This window comes from Mirounga leonina, unplaced genomic scaffold, assembly GCF_011800145.1.
Source record: "Mirounga leonina isolate KUSES-001 unplaced genomic scaffold, KU_Mleo_1.0 Mir_151, whole genome shotgun sequence".
In the NCBI taxonomy this organism is placed as follows: Eukaryota; Metazoa; Chordata; class Mammalia; order Carnivora; family Phocidae; genus Mirounga; species Mirounga leonina.
The window spans coordinates 744920-760579 of record NW_023270377.1 but is presented as its reverse complement, the minus strand read 5'-3'; the positions used below and the strand labels follow the sequence as shown (position 1 = coordinate 760579).

The 15660-nt window shown below is 51.2% G+C and overlaps 1 protein-coding gene across 1 annotated transcript in view; it reads left to right on the top strand.

The window, feature by feature from the left end:
- Positions 1 to 15660, top strand: part of CROCC2 (ciliary rootlet coiled-coil, rootletin family member 2) — a 66205-nt gene that overhangs the window by 23582 nt on the left and 26963 nt on the right. The window contains exons 13-19 of the mRNA XM_035008318.1: positions 315 to 459; positions 822 to 968; positions 1613 to 1771; positions 9582 to 9775; positions 13274 to 13401; positions 13896 to 14065; positions 14616 to 14792. Of these exons, the coding sequence (XP_034864209.1) occupies positions 315 to 459; positions 822 to 968; positions 1613 to 1771; positions 9582 to 9775; positions 13274 to 13401; positions 13896 to 14065; positions 14616 to 14792 (1120 nt within the window). The remainder of the gene's footprint in view (positions 1 to 314; positions 460 to 821; positions 969 to 1612; positions 1772 to 9581; positions 9776 to 13273; positions 13402 to 13895; positions 14066 to 14615; positions 14793 to 15660) is intronic.

Genomic DNA, 15660 nt, shown 5'->3' with positions numbered 1-15660 from the left:
CTGCTCCAACCTCCGGCCCAAGGCCTACTCCCCGCCCCAGGGGCAGAAGTGGGCCCTGTGAGCTGTGTGTGCGCACGGGCGTGCGCACACACACACTCTTCACCCAGGGCTGTCAGGGTATGGACCAGGAACACCACCGTCCCACCCAAGCCCTGAAACAGGGCTCACGAGCTTCCTGGCCCTGCAGGGCTACCCATGCTCCTTTGGGGCTCCCTGGGCTCAGAGGGAGTTGCGGGCCATCACCCTGCCCATTGTGGCCCCCTCTTGCCCTGAGGTGACCTCACACCCTCTGCCCTCTGGTTTCTGGGCCTCAGTCAAGGGCGCCTAGAACAGCTGGAGGAGAAGGTCTCGGGGCTCAAGAAGGAGCTGGTGGCAGCCCAGGAGGCACTGAACTCGGCCCGGCTGCAGAGGGACGTCCTGGACAGCGAGAGGGAGGGTCTGCGCAGAGCCCTGGCCCGGGTAGCCCTCCCCGCCCGCTCTCTCCCACCCTGGGCTCTGGCCCGCCCCCTCCCACTCACTTGTCTCCTCACCCTCCTGGGCCCTCAGTCCATCAGCAGAGTCCCCAGCCAGTGGGCGCTGGCCTATCCTCCCTGGCCCCTGGCCACACCTGCTTCCCCGTGGTCTCCCTCGGCTACCCTGCCACCTCTCCTGGCTGCAGCCTGAGGACCCAGGGAGCCAGCGTCCACCTCAGAGGCCTCCCCCGCCCCGTCCCGCCCAGAGCTCCCTCCCTCCCTGGCACAACGGCTCTCTGCGTGTGGGAACGGTCTGCACGTGGATCCCAAAGTGTCATCGGGGTGACCGCACCGTCCCCCCTGCCCTAGGCCGAGTCCAGCAGCACGGACCTGGGACTGCTCGTGACGCGGCTGAAGTCGGAGGGGGTGGAGCAGAGGGACTCCCTGGCCAAGATGGCGGCCCTGACGGAGGCGCTGGCTCAGGACAAACACAACCTGAGCCACCTGGTCCTGCAGGTGAGGCTGGTCCCCGGGCTGCTCTCGGAACCAGGCCCGCCTGGCAACCCCACCCCTCCACCTTCTCCATTCCTGCCCAGGCAGTAGGGGTCGTGGGAGGAGGCATAAGGGAGCCTGTCAGGCCCTGTGCCCGCCGGGTGGGGTGCTCAGCCCGTGGGACCGAGGGCGCATGGGCGTGGTGCACAGGGTGTGGTGCAGGGCGTGGTGCACGGGCATGGTGCAGGGCGTGGTGCAGGGCGTGGTGCACGGGCGTGGTGCACGGGGCGTGGTGCAGGGCATGGTGCAGGGTGTGGTGCACGAGCATGGTGCAGGGTGTGGTGCATGGGGCGTGGTGCACGGGGTGTGGTGCAGGGCATGGTGCACGGGTGTGGTGCATGGGGCGTGGTACATGGGGCGTGGTGCAGGGCGTGGTGCAGGGCGTGGTGCAGGGCGTGGTGCACGGGGCGTGGTGCAGGGTGTGGTGCATGGGGCGTGGTGCACGGGCGTGGTGCAGGGCGTGGTGCGTGGGCGTGGCACACGGGGCGTGGGGCGGGGCGTGGTGCACAGTCGTGGTGCAGGGCGTGGTGCAGGGTGTGGTGCACGGGCGTGGTGCAGGGCGTGGTGCCTGAGCCTGACCCATCGCCTCCATGCCCCCCTGCTGGCAGCTGGAGCAGGAGCGAGATCAGCTGCGGGAGCAACAGAAGGCACTGGAGCAGGAGCTGGAGCTCGTGCAGACGGCGCGCGGGCACCTGGAGAAGCAGCTGCAGGGGCAGGTGGCCCGGTTCCAGCAGCAGCGGGACCAGCTGCAGGAGCAGATGGGCCAGGTGAGGTGTCCGCAGGGCTTTTGGCTCCCACCCACCCAGCAGGGCCGCCCCGTCTCTCCGGGGTATGGAAGGCCACAGGTCACCTTTAGAAGTCACGCTGGCTCAGGACGTCAGCACCAATGCTGTCTGCCAGCAAGGCTGACCGCCAACCAACGTGGCTAGATTCAGAGCCCACCTTGACACTGGCCTCCCAGCGGTGGGGGGTAGGAGACAGGGGGAGGGATAAGCAGAGAACGGTATGTGGGGCCTGTCCCAGTGCCCCCGTCAGAGGATCGAAGGCCTCCGCCCCATGACTTCCACACACTAGGGGGTCAGGCGCTTCACTGCTTCCTCCTTTGTCCTGTTTCTCACCTCCCTGGACCACCTCCGTACTCGCTGTTCCCTCGTTGGCTCATGCGTTCATTCTCCGACCTTCCCTGGACCCCGGCCTTCGGAGGAGGGCAGGCTCCGTGGGGAGTGGCACTGGAACACTTTGCTTTCCTCCAGTCCCGGCCTGTTGCCCCACGTGGAACCCTGTGCCTGCAGTCTTGCCCCGCCCCCCGGCAGCGTTCGGGCCCCCTGCTCTGGGACTCAGCTTGGAGTCCTCCACTCCTCAGGCTTCGTCTGGTCCCTTTCCCTCCTCCCTTCATTGCATGGGATTCACACTCAGGAGCCAGCGTGCTGTTCCACGAGTTGCGACCACTGCGTGCACTGCATGGCCGGCACCCACGGGGACGGGGACTGTCTCCCCGGGGCCTCGGGGCTGCCCCGCCCCCCATGCACAGGCTTCACCTGTCCGAGAACTTCTGGTAAATGGAGCCAGAGAGTCGGGGCCGTTTTGTGCCCACCCACTCTCTCAGCATGATGCTGGTGGGCGTCATCATGCCATAGGCAGCAAGAGCTCGGGGCTTTTGACTGCATAGTAACTGCATGGTAACATTTCGTGTACAAATAAACCACATTCGCTTTCCCATTTCCTTGCTGCTGGACATTTGGGTTGTGATGCACAAGACGGTCCCGGACACTGGTGTGCAAGTCGCGTCCATGTATAGTGAGGGAAATCGTGGCCATTTGGTAGGTGTGCGTTGAATTTAATAAGAAACTGGCAAGTGATTTTCCAAAGTGATTGTGTTAGTTTATCTACCGCCAGGAGCCGGTGGGGGGCGGGAGGGGGTGCAGCTTTCAGCGGCTCCTCAGCCTGGTCCACATTTGGCCTCATCCACTTTTACTTTTTAATTCCTCTGTGTGTGTGAAGTTATATACCATTGTGGTTTTAATTTGCATTTCCTGGATAGCAAATGATCTTGAGCACATTTTAATGAGCTCATTGGAAATTTGCATACCTTATTTTGTCAAGTGTCAGTTCAAATCTTTTGCCCACTTTTATTGGGTGTTTGTATTTTGGTTATGGACATCTAGGAATTCTTCGTGTATCTTGAACATGAGGGCTTTGTCAGACGGATGTACTTAGAATAGTTTACTCACCTTTGTGACTTGCCTATATATTTTCTTACTGTTGTTTTTGGTGGACAGAGAATTTTAACTTTGGTAAAATTCAATTTGCCAAGTTTGAAAAAATGTATGGTTAGGATTTCCTAGATACTGAGACATTTTTTGTGTAGCCCAAGGACAAGCAAATACCCTCCTGTGTTTTCACCTAACTCTTACACATAGGTCTGTGATCATTGCAGGTTGATTTTTCTGGATGGCAGTGGTTCTCAAAGTGTGTTCCCTAGGCCACCAGCAGCAGCACCTGGGAACTAGTTAGAAACGCAGATTCTCAAAACGCCCCGCTCAAAACCCACTAAATCAGGAACTGCAGGATGGGTGGCAGAAATCTGGATTTTAAGGAGCCCTCCAGGTGATTCTGATGCCCCAAAATGTGTGAAGTACGAACTGAAGCCCGTTATTTTTCATACAAATGTCCAGCTGTCCCAGCACCGATTTTTAAAGACTGTCCTTTCTCTCCTGAATTACCTTAGCGACTTGTTGAAAGTAAATTGAGCACATATATGCATATATGTGCACAGATCAGATAGTTGATCTGTGCAAATCAATCTGCTCATTCTTTCCCCAAAACCACACTGTCTTGGTTACTGTAGCTTCTCAGTAAGTCTTGAAATTAAGTAGCATGAGTCCTCCAATCTTCTTTTTCTTTCTTTTTTTTAAAGGTTTTATTTATTTATCTGAGAGAGAGAGATAGCAAGAAAGAGTACAGTCGGGGTGAGGGGTAGAGGGAGAAGCAGAATCCCCGCTGAGGAGGGAGCCCGACGCAGGGCTCGATCCCAAGACCCCAAGATCATGACCCAAGCCAAAGGCAGACACTTAACTGACTGAGTCACCCAGGCACGGCTTTATTCTTCTTTTTCAAAATGGTTTTGACTGTTCTAAATTTTTTACATATCCATGTACATTTCACAATGAGCTTATGAATTTCTGTCATTTCCCCCACCCCCAAAAGCTTGCTAGAACCTCGGTTGAGATTGTGTTGACTTTATAGGTCAGTTTCAGAAGCCTGGACACCTTAGCGTCATCGCAGTGTCCCTCCGTGAAGCTGTGGTATATCTCTTAATTCTCTCAGCTGTGTTCTGTGCTCAGTGTAAAAGTCTTGCCCATTTGATTAAATTGATTCTTAAATTTGATATTGTGAATTGCCTTGCTGTTTTAATTTTATTTTCCTAGTGTTCATTATTAGTATAGAGAAGTACAGTCTCATCTATGAACTTTGAGTCACGTGACCTTGCCAAGCTCACTCGTGAGCTCCAGGGTTTTCCATGTTCATAGTCATGGCCTCTGTGAAAAGCAACAGTTTTCTTTCCAATCTTGGTGACTCTTACATGTTCTTCTTTTGATGCACGTTAAGGAGCCTTAGAACAAAGTTGTAAAGACCGTGAGAGTGGCTATCCTTCCCCCCGACCCCGGGAAGGAATTTAGTGTTTTGCTTCTGTACAATGTTATCGATGGGCCTTTCGTGGATGCCCCTCATCACACTGAGGATGTTCCTTTCATTCCTAGCGTGTTGAGAGGGGTCCTGGTCGTTTTTATCATGGATGGGTTTTGAATTTTTTTAAATGTTTTTTCTTTATCAAGATGATCACGTCATTGTTCTTCTTATTATTAATGGGCTGAATTATATTGGTTAATTTTTTAATGTTACACCAACTTTGCATACCCGAGATAAACCTTACTTGGTCATAGGTTAATAGCCTTTTTATATATTTTTGGATTCAATGTTTTGTGAAGGATTTTTGCATTTATATTCATGAAGACTAGCAGTCTGTGATTTACTTTTCTCATCATGTTTTTGTCAGATTTGGACCCAGGGCCTCATAAAATCAGTTGGGAAATTTATTTATTTCCTGAAAGCATTTTAACGTTGATGTTATTTCTTCCCTAAATGTTGGTAGAATTCACTAGTGAAGTCATTTCAGTCCGGAGTTTCCCTTGTGTGAAGTGTTTTGATAATGAGTTCAATTTCTTAAACATGGAGGCTCCTCAGGGTTCCTGTCGCCTCATGTCTCTGTTCTGCGCACTGATGACTTCGCTTGTTGCGCTTCATTACCCTGCAGATCAAGCTATTTTCTCATTCTCTGTGTGACTTCTTTTCTGACCTGTGGGTTATTGATGTACATTGCCTAACCTCAAACATACGGATTTTCTAAGTACCTATTTGTTACCTATTTTTAATATAATTCCATTGTGCTCAGAAAACATACTCCAGGGGACACTTGGGTGGCTCAGTCGGTGAAGCGTCTGCCTTCGGCTCAGATCACGATCCCGGGGTCCTGGGATCGAGCCCCACATGGGGCTCCCTGCTCCGCGGGGAGTCTGCTTCTCCCTCTGCCACTCACCCCGATTGTGCTCTCTCTTGCCGTCTCTCTCTTTCTCAAATAAATAAATGAAATCTTTAAAAAAGAAAAAAGAAAACCTACTCCATGCTATTGGAATGGATCTAAGGGCATGTTTTATGGCTTATAGGAGCTCATGTGAGAAGAGTGCACAATGGTATAATGGGGGCATGTAAGGTCTATAAACATCAGTTCCAACATGGTTGAAATCTTCCATGTCCTTACTGGCTCTTTGTCTGTCTGTTTTACTTGTTTTATTTATTGGTTTTACTTGGCTGGTTGTGTTTATCTACTTGTTCTAACAATTAGTGCTGGAAGAGCATTAAAATCTCTATCTGTGATTGCGGAATTGTCTATTTCAAACTTTAGTCCTGTCCTTTTTTGCCTCATGTTTTGAATTCCTATTGTTAGGTGCACACACATTTAGTATTTTATGTCTTCATGATGCATGGACTTCTCATCATCATAAAGTGTCCCCTCTCCTTTCCAGCGACACTCTTTTCCTTGGCATCTAGTGATAGTGATAGAGACACACTAATTTTCTCATGCTTAGTGTTTTCACTGTATATCCTTCAATAGATTTAGATCACTCTAAAATACATTTAGAGTGTATTTCTTGTAAAAAGCATATGGTTGGGTCTTTCTTTTATGTTTACTCTGACAGTCTACTTGGTAATTGGAGTGTTTGTACCATTTACATTTAATGTAACCGTTGATATGCTTGGTTTATTCTGCCATTTTGGTACTTGTTTTCTATTTGTCTCATTAAAAACACATTTTTATGGGCGCCTAGTGGCTCAGTCGTTAAGCGTCTGCCTTCGGCTCAGGTCATGATCCTGGGGTCCTGGGATCGAGCCCCGCATCAGGCTCCCTGCTCAGCGGGAAGCCTGCTTCTCCCTCTCCCACTCTCCCTGCTTGTGTTCCCTCTCTCGCTGTGTCTCTCTCTGTCAAATAAATAAATAAAATCTTCCCCAAAAAAACACCACATTTTTAAATTCCTTGTTTCTGACCTTGTTTTGGGTTAGTTGTATATTTATGTAGTATTCCACTTTATGTTCTCTATTGGTATTTCTAAGCTATACTTCTTTTCCTTATTATTTTAGTAATTATGCTAAAATTATGATATGCATAATTTATATTCAAATATTATACTACTTCAAAAACAATTTAAGACCTTCACAACATGTATTACATTTATCCATCCCATCCTTTGTGCTCTTGTTGCAGTATATTTTATTTCTACATGTGCTGTTATAAACCGTACAATATATTATTCATATTTTTGCCTTAAATGGTCACTTTGACAATGCACACACACACACACACACACACTTCAGTTATCTGGCCAAATGCTTTATCTTCACAGCTATTAATTATAATCTTTTTCAAGTCTTTGATAACTCCAACATCTGCATCCCAGAATGGTTCTCTTTCTGTTGTCTTTTTATCTCTTGGTTTTCAGTCATGTGGTCTTGCCTCTTGATATGCATAATAATTTTGTTGAATAAGACTTTATGTTTTTGTAGAGATAACTTGAGACTCTGAATGATATCAACTTTTTCCAGAGGGAATTTGCTTTTGATTTTGGGAAGTCAGAGCAGGGGCAGATCACCTTTCGCCAGTCTGAGCTCAAGCTGGTTTGTAAGTGGGTTTCAGTCTCCTGTGAGGAGCAGCCTATTTCTGGTGTGCTCTAGGGTCTAGCACAGCTCTCCCGGGCCCCTCACTGGACGTGTCGGGTGCTGACCAGGGCCTCTAGCTTCTGGTGAGCCCTACCTCCAGGTTTTGTTTTCTCAATTCTGTTAAGACTGCCCGAAGTTCCACCTAACTTCTCAGATTCTCGGCTGCCACTTCTCATTCAGATTATAGTCCCTTGGCCCCATACTTCTTTGGAGTTATATTCTTTAAAAAATCAGTACCGTTTTTAAAAACAATACAGAATCTGAGTCTCCCCTCCCCTCTGATCTCTTCACCTCTCACACCGCAGCTGCTTTGGTAGCTTTGAACTCCAGGTTAGGTCTCCCTAGTCTCGTAAGCCTGCTGAAACCCTAAGTCAAGTTCCCAGCCTTTTAGCTAAGGCCTTATGCTTGGCTGTGAAGGCTCTGGGCCTTGTGCTGCTTAGGAGCTGGCCGATACCACAAGGAAAATCTGTGGCGGAGTGTCGGGCTCGGCTGCATCCACGTCTCCTTGGGTCTTGGCCGCTTTGGCACCTCTTGGGCCCTCATACAGGTAGTTATGTTGCAGGTGTGCTGCATAGATTTTCCAGCTGCTCCAGCTGTGGGAGGGCTGGTCTTCAACCAGCTCCTTCACCATTATCAGAAGCAGAAAGTTCTGGTCTCGACATTTGAAGAATGTTTTTTATAGGTTATAGAATACTAGGATAGCCATTATTTGCCTTCAGCATTTTGATGAATTCATCCCACCATCTTCTGACTTTCTTTGTTGCTGCTTGGAAATCAGACGTCAGTCTTAGTGTTGCTCATTTTAAGGTAACGTGTGTTTTTCCCTCTGGTTTTAAAAAGTGTATTTCTTTATCTTTGGTATTCAGAAACTTCACTTTGCTCTGTCTCTGTGACATTTTCTTTGTATTTATCCTATTGGAGGATTATGGCTCATTTTAAATCTGTGGCTTGATGGATTTTACTGGATTTGGGACATTCTTGTGCAGTATCTGTTCCAATAGTCCCTCTCCTCTCCTACTGCAACTTCGATCGTACAATGTTGGGCCTTTTTACCTCATCGCATGTATCTGGTACCCTCTCTTCCATGTTTTTCATCCTTTTTTCTCTTCATGACTCAGTCTGAATACATTCTTTCATCTGTCTTCCAGATGAGTAGTCCTCTCTTCTTTCTAAGCTGGCATTGAAACCATATATTTATTAATTTTGATTACTGTATTTTAAAATTAGATTGTTTCTAGTTTCTAGTTCTGTTGTGAAATTCTACATCTTGCCGTCCATCTTCTCAAATGTCGAATTACAGCTATTTTAAACTCTGTGTCCAATGACTCCAATACCTGAGTATCCAAGAGGGCAGGGAGACATCGGTATTTATTTTATGTTCTTACATGTGTTTTTTGCCATATGATCCTATCTCCTGGTATGCCTGGTAATGTTGATTAAATGCCAAGTATCATAGGTAAAAAACTGTAGAAACAACTTGAGGATCTTGATGATGCTATTCTTCTTCCAGAGAAGACTTACTTTGGGTTCTGGTGGGCAGTGAATGATCACCATAGTCCCTGGTTGAAGTGATTCAAACCTGAGCTTCAGCTTTTATGAGGGATGATCTATTTCCGATTCAGTACCACTACCAGGGCAAAGCCCTGTGGTGAATGCAACTAAACGCTGGGGTGTTTGTTAGGGTCCCTCTGCTATGATGGCTCTGAACTTGAGTTTTTGTTCCCCTGAGGCCATAGCACTGTCAGAAACGCTCCTCGGCTTCTCAGTTTCTCAGCCAAAACTTCGAGGTCAGCAAATTCTGAAGAGAGAAGAGATGCCAAGTGGTGGGCTTATTCCTCTGAGTCCCTCCCTCTAGGTCTCGGCTCCTTTTGTCCCCACTGCCTTGGCAGCTCTCTGAGGCCTTGTACAGATCCCTGTGTCATATTCTGTCTAGATTCTTGTGATATTCTCGATGGAAGTGTTTGTCCTCAGCAGTCTGGTCCTCTGCCACCTTCTACTGCCATTGCTGTGTGATATTTCCTGCCCCCTGGACACTTGTGGGCCAACCAAGGTTACCATTTAGACTAGCGGCTGGCTCTTCCCTGGGAATGCTCGGTTCAGGGACTTCTCCAACACGGCTGCGGGAGTGGATGCCCCTCTGCTGTGAAAACACACATGGGCACTTCTGAGGTCCAATCTGTCTTCTGTTCACTCTCCTCCCCATCTTTTCCTCCATGTCATTCTGCACAAAATTGCTTCTTTTCTCTTGAAAGGCCCCTCACCCTCCCACTCTGCCAGACTGTCCCTTCCCCACCCCACCCCCAGGTCACATGCAAGAAACAGGCCTTGGAAGAACAGCTGGCCCAGAGCCTGCAGGACCAGGAGGCCCAGATGGACACTCTGCAGAGGGCCCTGCAGGAGAAGGAGGCTTTGTCTGAGGAGCGGACCCAGCTGCTGGCCAAACAGGAGGCCCTGGAGAGGCAGGTCCAGCTCACAGCTGAGGAGGCAACTGACCTCAGGTACCTGGGGCCCTACCAGCAGGTTGTGTCCACATGGCCTCACCCTGGAAGAGCCTGGAGTGGGGCAGGGGGCAGGCACTTACTCAGCGACTGTAGGGTGGAGCAATTCTGTCTACGTGGGAGAGAGGCTGTGAGTGAGGGGCAAACTCAGTGCCTGGATAGGAGGAGCATCTAGAAGTGAATGTAGTGAGAGCCCTGGGATGGCGCTCCTGAGCAAGGCAGCTACACTGGCTAGATTGCAAGTAACCAGGAACCCAGTTCAGACTAGCAGAAAGAAGGCATAGGATGTCTTGCTCATGGATCTAAGAAGTTCAGGTACACATGGCTTCAGGCAAGGCTGGATCCAGGTGCTCCCACAGTGCTATCAGAATCCTGTCTCTCCCTGCTCAGTTTTACTTAACTCAGGGATTTTGTTCTCAGGCAGGCTCAGGGTGAGAGGTGGCAAATGGTCAATGGCCACTCCAGGCTCCCTCCTCCATTGGACGTACTGCCCTTCTCCCCACAAAGCCCAAGAGCTGCTACCATTGGCCATCGTGAGCCATTTGAAGGCCTTGAACCAGTCCTGGGATTTGCAGGGCCTAGATTGGCAGGCTGGAGTCACGGGCACATCCCTGAAGCCAGGGACAGTGTCAGCCCCAGGGAACCATGAGGTTGAGGGCAGGGTGAGCTTCAAAGACTTTCAGGGGCCCCTTCCAGAAGACATGAAATAGGCACTTGGAGGCAAGAACACGGTGCCTGTATGCTATTGCCCGGTGAGCTGAGCTGGTCCCAAGGTCTCTGTGGAAATCCAAAAGTTGGTGGCTTTCTGCCCCCAAACTTGTAGGCTCTCTTGAGAACATCTAAGTATTTTTTAGAAAGGTTTCCTCCTGGAATTCCAGAATCTGGGAGTCACGAGAACCCTTCAAGTCCCAGGTCCTTAAACATCCTCACAGACAAACCTTTTGCAAATGAAAGCTGACAGAGAAATTGGAACAGAAAACCTAACGAAACCTACTCTGGGTCAGCAGGAGCAGAGGGTCCCTGCCTGTTACCCCCTCCCAAGCCCCACAGGTACTCAGAAGAGTGGGGGTAGAGGCCCCTATCACCTGCCAACATCTGCTGCCCAGATCACCGGCAGATGCCTCAGCAGCCCAGGATCCTCTCTCCAGGCTCAGACCTGACCTCTGGGCCCAGGGCCTCTGCACATGGCAGCCCAGTGGCCCCCAGACAGAGCCAGCTGCTCGTTAAACAGCACTTCACACTGAGCAGTCTGAGCTTCTGCTGACAAGGCTGCTGGGGACTCGTCAAGCCACATATACCTGGCACACACACTGTGTGTTTATCTGGCTGGCTCGGTGGGGCTGGAGGGTCTGATCACGGCAGTTTCGGTGAGCTCCAAGGTAATGTTGACAACGAGCAAGTACCAGAAGTCCTGCTGTATATTGCGTCTCCCGCAGCAGGCTGGATGACGGTGAGGGAGGGCCCAGGGCTCAGGGTCCTGCAGCTCCCACAGCCAGGTCCCAACGGGGCTGCAGCCCCAGGGACACGCTCTCAGTTCGCAGGGTGCTGGCTCCCTCACCAGCCAGAGAGCTGGGTGGAGTCCCTGCCTGCCCCCTGCCCGTACCCTGGCTGGTCACGCCGGGCCTCTGCTGCAGGAGGCTGAGCTGCTCGGGGCTCCCGGGGGCGGACAGACTGGACACACCCTCAGATTCCCAGGCTTTGAGGTGAAAATTCTGGTGTCTGAGCGGCAGAGACCACTTTTCCCAGAGGGGACCAGGCTGATATCTGGGAGGAGGTGGGTTCAAGGTGTTGGGGAGAGCATTCCCCACAGAGGGGGTGCTCACACAGATGCGGGGAGTGGGGAACAGGTGGGGTGCTGACAAGGATAGAGACTGGATATCAGAGAAGTGAAGTTTCTGGGCTCCACAGGCATCAGGGAGCCCTGGAAGTTGTCAATGTGCCCTCCCTACCCCCCCCCAACAAAGGTGCCAGCGGTGTGCAGGGGGCCGGGGTGGAGGGCCATCAGGGTCAGGGTCAGCAAGGGCCTGCATGGCCCACGCCCTCCCTGACCCATTGACTTGGGTGGGGTTGTGTGCTTGCTGTTTGAGTGTTTGTGGTGTTTGCATGTGTGTTGTTTGGCTGGTTCCTTTCTTCACCCTACGCCACCCAGCACAGGGCAGAGCCTAGTAACGGTTAGGACTCGCTGGTTGGCCGGTTGACGGCTGACAACGACTTCAAGCCCCTTTATCAGCCTCTCCAGAGAGGAATGCTGCTGTACCTTTCCAGGTACTTCCTGACCCGGAGGCAGCTTAGCACGGCGGAATCAGGCTACGTGTGCCCTTTTGCTCAGAGAATAGAGAATAGAGTTTCCTTGTCCTCAGCAACAGCTCACTAGATGCACCACCATTTCCAACATGCTGCCGTTTATCAGCATGGAAGCCAAGTCCAGTCAATACCCTATATAAAGCTGCAGTGAGCATCTTGTACATGCAGTGCTGGTTCCTGGGTATTTCTGGAGAACTGACATGTGGGAATGGGACTGCGGGCTGGAAGATAGGCACACTTTAAATTTTGAAATTTCCCAGCCTCCTCTCCACAAAGAAAATGGTCCCCACATCCTTGCCCACGTAGAATATTACCATTGTTTAAAGTTTTGTCAATCTGATACATGGTCAATAACACCTCATGGTTGTAATTTGAATCTCCTTGAGCCCTAGTAAGGTTGAGTAAGCTTTATATGTTCATTCTCCCTTTGTGTTTTCTTTGTGAATAACAGTCTTTTTTTTTTTTTTTCATTTTTCTGTAGGATCAGCTGACTTTCTGTCATTGATAGACAGAAGCTCTTCCCATATGGTGGATATTAATTCTTTGTCTTTTTAGTGCAGATTTTTTTCTTCAAGTCTGTCCCTTGTCATTTAAGTTGGTTTATGCAATCTTTTCTGCCCAACCATCCCCCCGCCTTTAAGTGTATTTAGATCTGCTGGCCTCTTTATTTTTGTCTTCTGGCTTTTGTGTCTTAAGAAGATTTTAAAATATGGTTCTGTGTTTTTCTCGACTATTTCTTTTTTTAGAGAGAGAGGGAGCATGCTCACGGGGGTGGGGAAAGAGGGGGAGAAGCAGAGGGAGAGAGAGAATCTTAAACAGGCTTCACGCCCTGCATGGAGCCCAACACAGGACTCGATCTCACGACCCTGAGATCATGACCTGAGCTGAAATCAAGAGTCAGATGCTTAACCGACTGAGCCACCCAGACGCCCCTCTACTGCTTTTATAGTTCTGAGTTGTTTGTTTTGTTTTGTTTCATTTAGCTCTTTAATCCATCTGAAAGATGAATTTGTGCGGGGCCCACTTTGGTTTTAGAGATTTAAAATGAATGAGATGTTCATTCTGTTTATCTTCTGACTGATGAGCCTGGCCTTGGCAGGCACCGTCCCACTGTCTAGCAACTGCGCTCTGCACCACCCCTCAACGGCAGGACCGCCCAGGTGACGGGCCCCACTGTCTGATGACTCTCTGCAGGGCCGAGAGGGACTCTCTGCAGAGCAGCCTCTTTGAGACCCACCAGCTGTTGAGGCAGCTACAGGACCAGCGGGAACAGCTGGAGGGAGAGGCCCAGAGCGTGCGGCTTGCTCGGCAGGCCCTGCAAGGTGCTCCTCAGGCGGGCTCTCTTGGCTCCTCTCCCCCCTTCAGTGGATCTCGACCCCCAGATGTGCTGCCCCCACTCCCCAGTCCCCCAAAGGAGCATGAACACAGGCCGAGAGCTCCCGGGGCTGAACGGTTCCTGCCACTATTGTCTGGGAGGGATGGGCACCCGTCCTGCCTGCTTCCAATGCTGGGCCCAGGCGCGAAACTGGGCTGCAGCCACAGGATCAGCATGCTGGCTCCCTGCCCCTCCCCTGTGCTCCCTGTTCAGCCCGCCCTGCCTTGGGCGCCTGGCCATAGCCAGTACAAGGTGAGAACTTAGGACACACACACTGCAGTGGGGCACGGAGTGCTTTGTCCCCCCGGCTCTGACAGCCCCCTCAGAGCAGGTGGCTGTCCCTCTGTGGGCCCGGCGCTCCACAGGGAGTTTGTAAGGGCCACAGGGCTTCCATGCTGGGGGGGCCTATGGCCAGTCCCGGATGCACCTGTCACTTCACAGTGGAAATGCAGCAGCTGAAGAGTACCTGGGAGGTCCAGGAGACAAAGCTACAGTGGGACGTGGGGCGGCTTCGGCGGCAAGTGGTACAGCAGGAGCGGGAGATGCAGCTGGCCCTGGAGAGCCAGGCGCTGGCCCACCACGAGGACCTGGCTCGGCTCCAGAGGGAGAAGGTCTGCTTCCGTTGGGCCACCCAGTTGCCTGGTCACCTCCCCGGAGTCCACCACGTCCCAAAATGCAGCAGACACTTAAGGGTGGAGGCCTAAGGGACCAGCCAGGAGACAGAGGTGCCCCAGCCATGCTGTGGCTAGGCCAGAGGAGGACTCTTCCTAGTTCAAGTGAGCCTGGGCCATCCAGGGCCTGGAACGTGTGTGCAGAAGAGGCCAGGCCTTGGGCAGGCTGACCTGGCTGCAGTCTGAGGGCCAGTAGCTGGAGGGAGCTTTCCCTGAAGGTCTTGCTTGACATATTATACATCTTACGAATGTGGAGGCTCAGGAGAGGTTTATGAACCACTACATAAAAGTGGGAGGGCAGATGGTGAGACCCAGCTCTTGCTTTGGTGTCACTGGGTAAGACAAGTGGTATATGGCTGACTGGGGTAGACAACCTCTGGGGACCTGTCCTGCCCTGATGTCCCACGAACCAGGTCTCACTTAGGACCTGCTGGTCTCACATGTCCTGACCTATGCAGCCTACACAGCCTATTCCTTTGCATTGGCCCAGGAGACGCTGCATCTGTCTCTGACAGAGGAAAAGGAAGTGGCAGCTCGCTGTTTGGAACAGGAGAAGAAGCTGGTAGCAAAGAATGTAGCCAAGAGGGAGGCTCTGAAGGAGGAAATCCAGAGCTTGAAGCACGAGAGGGACAGGAGTCTCCTCCAACTGGAACATGAGATGCAACAGGTGATGCGGCACTATGAGGCAGCAAGGAACCCTCACATCCACTTCACCATGCCTTCTCTGACCCAGCAAGAGGGCTATGAGCGCAACCTTTCTAGGTCACTGCTACTGCAGCTTTGGTCTTCCACAGAAGTTCTGGGGGACAGACATCCATCCAGCAACCCATCCATCCATCCATCCATTCATCCATTCATCCACCAATTCATCCATCCATTCATTCATCAATCCATCCACCCATCCACCCACCAATCCATCCACGCACCAATCCATCCATCCATCCACCCATCCACGCACCAATCCATCCATCCACCCACCCATCCATCCATCCATCCATCCACTAATTCATCCATCCACCCACCAATCCATCCATCCATCCACCAATCCATCCATCCACCAATCCATCCACCCATCCATTCATCCACCAATCCATTCATCCATCCATCCATCCATCCATCCATCCATCCATCCATCCATCCATCCACTAATTCATCCACCCATCCACCCACCAATCCATTCATCCATCCATTTATCTACCAATTCATCTATCCCCCATTCATCCATCCATCCATCCATCCATCCACCAATTCATCTATCCATTCATCCACCAATCCATCCATCCATCCATCCACCAATCCATCCATCCATCCATCCACCAATCCATCCATCCATCTATCCATCCATCCTTCCATCCACTCATCCATCAATCCATCCATCCCCCCACCAATCCATTGTGTCGAGTGGGGTCGATGGGGCCTTTTCACTCTGTCTGACATGTCCCAAGCAAGGCACTGAGCATCCATCCACTAATCCATCCACCCATCCACCCCTAATCCATCCACCCATCCACCCCCCAATCCATCCATCCATCCAT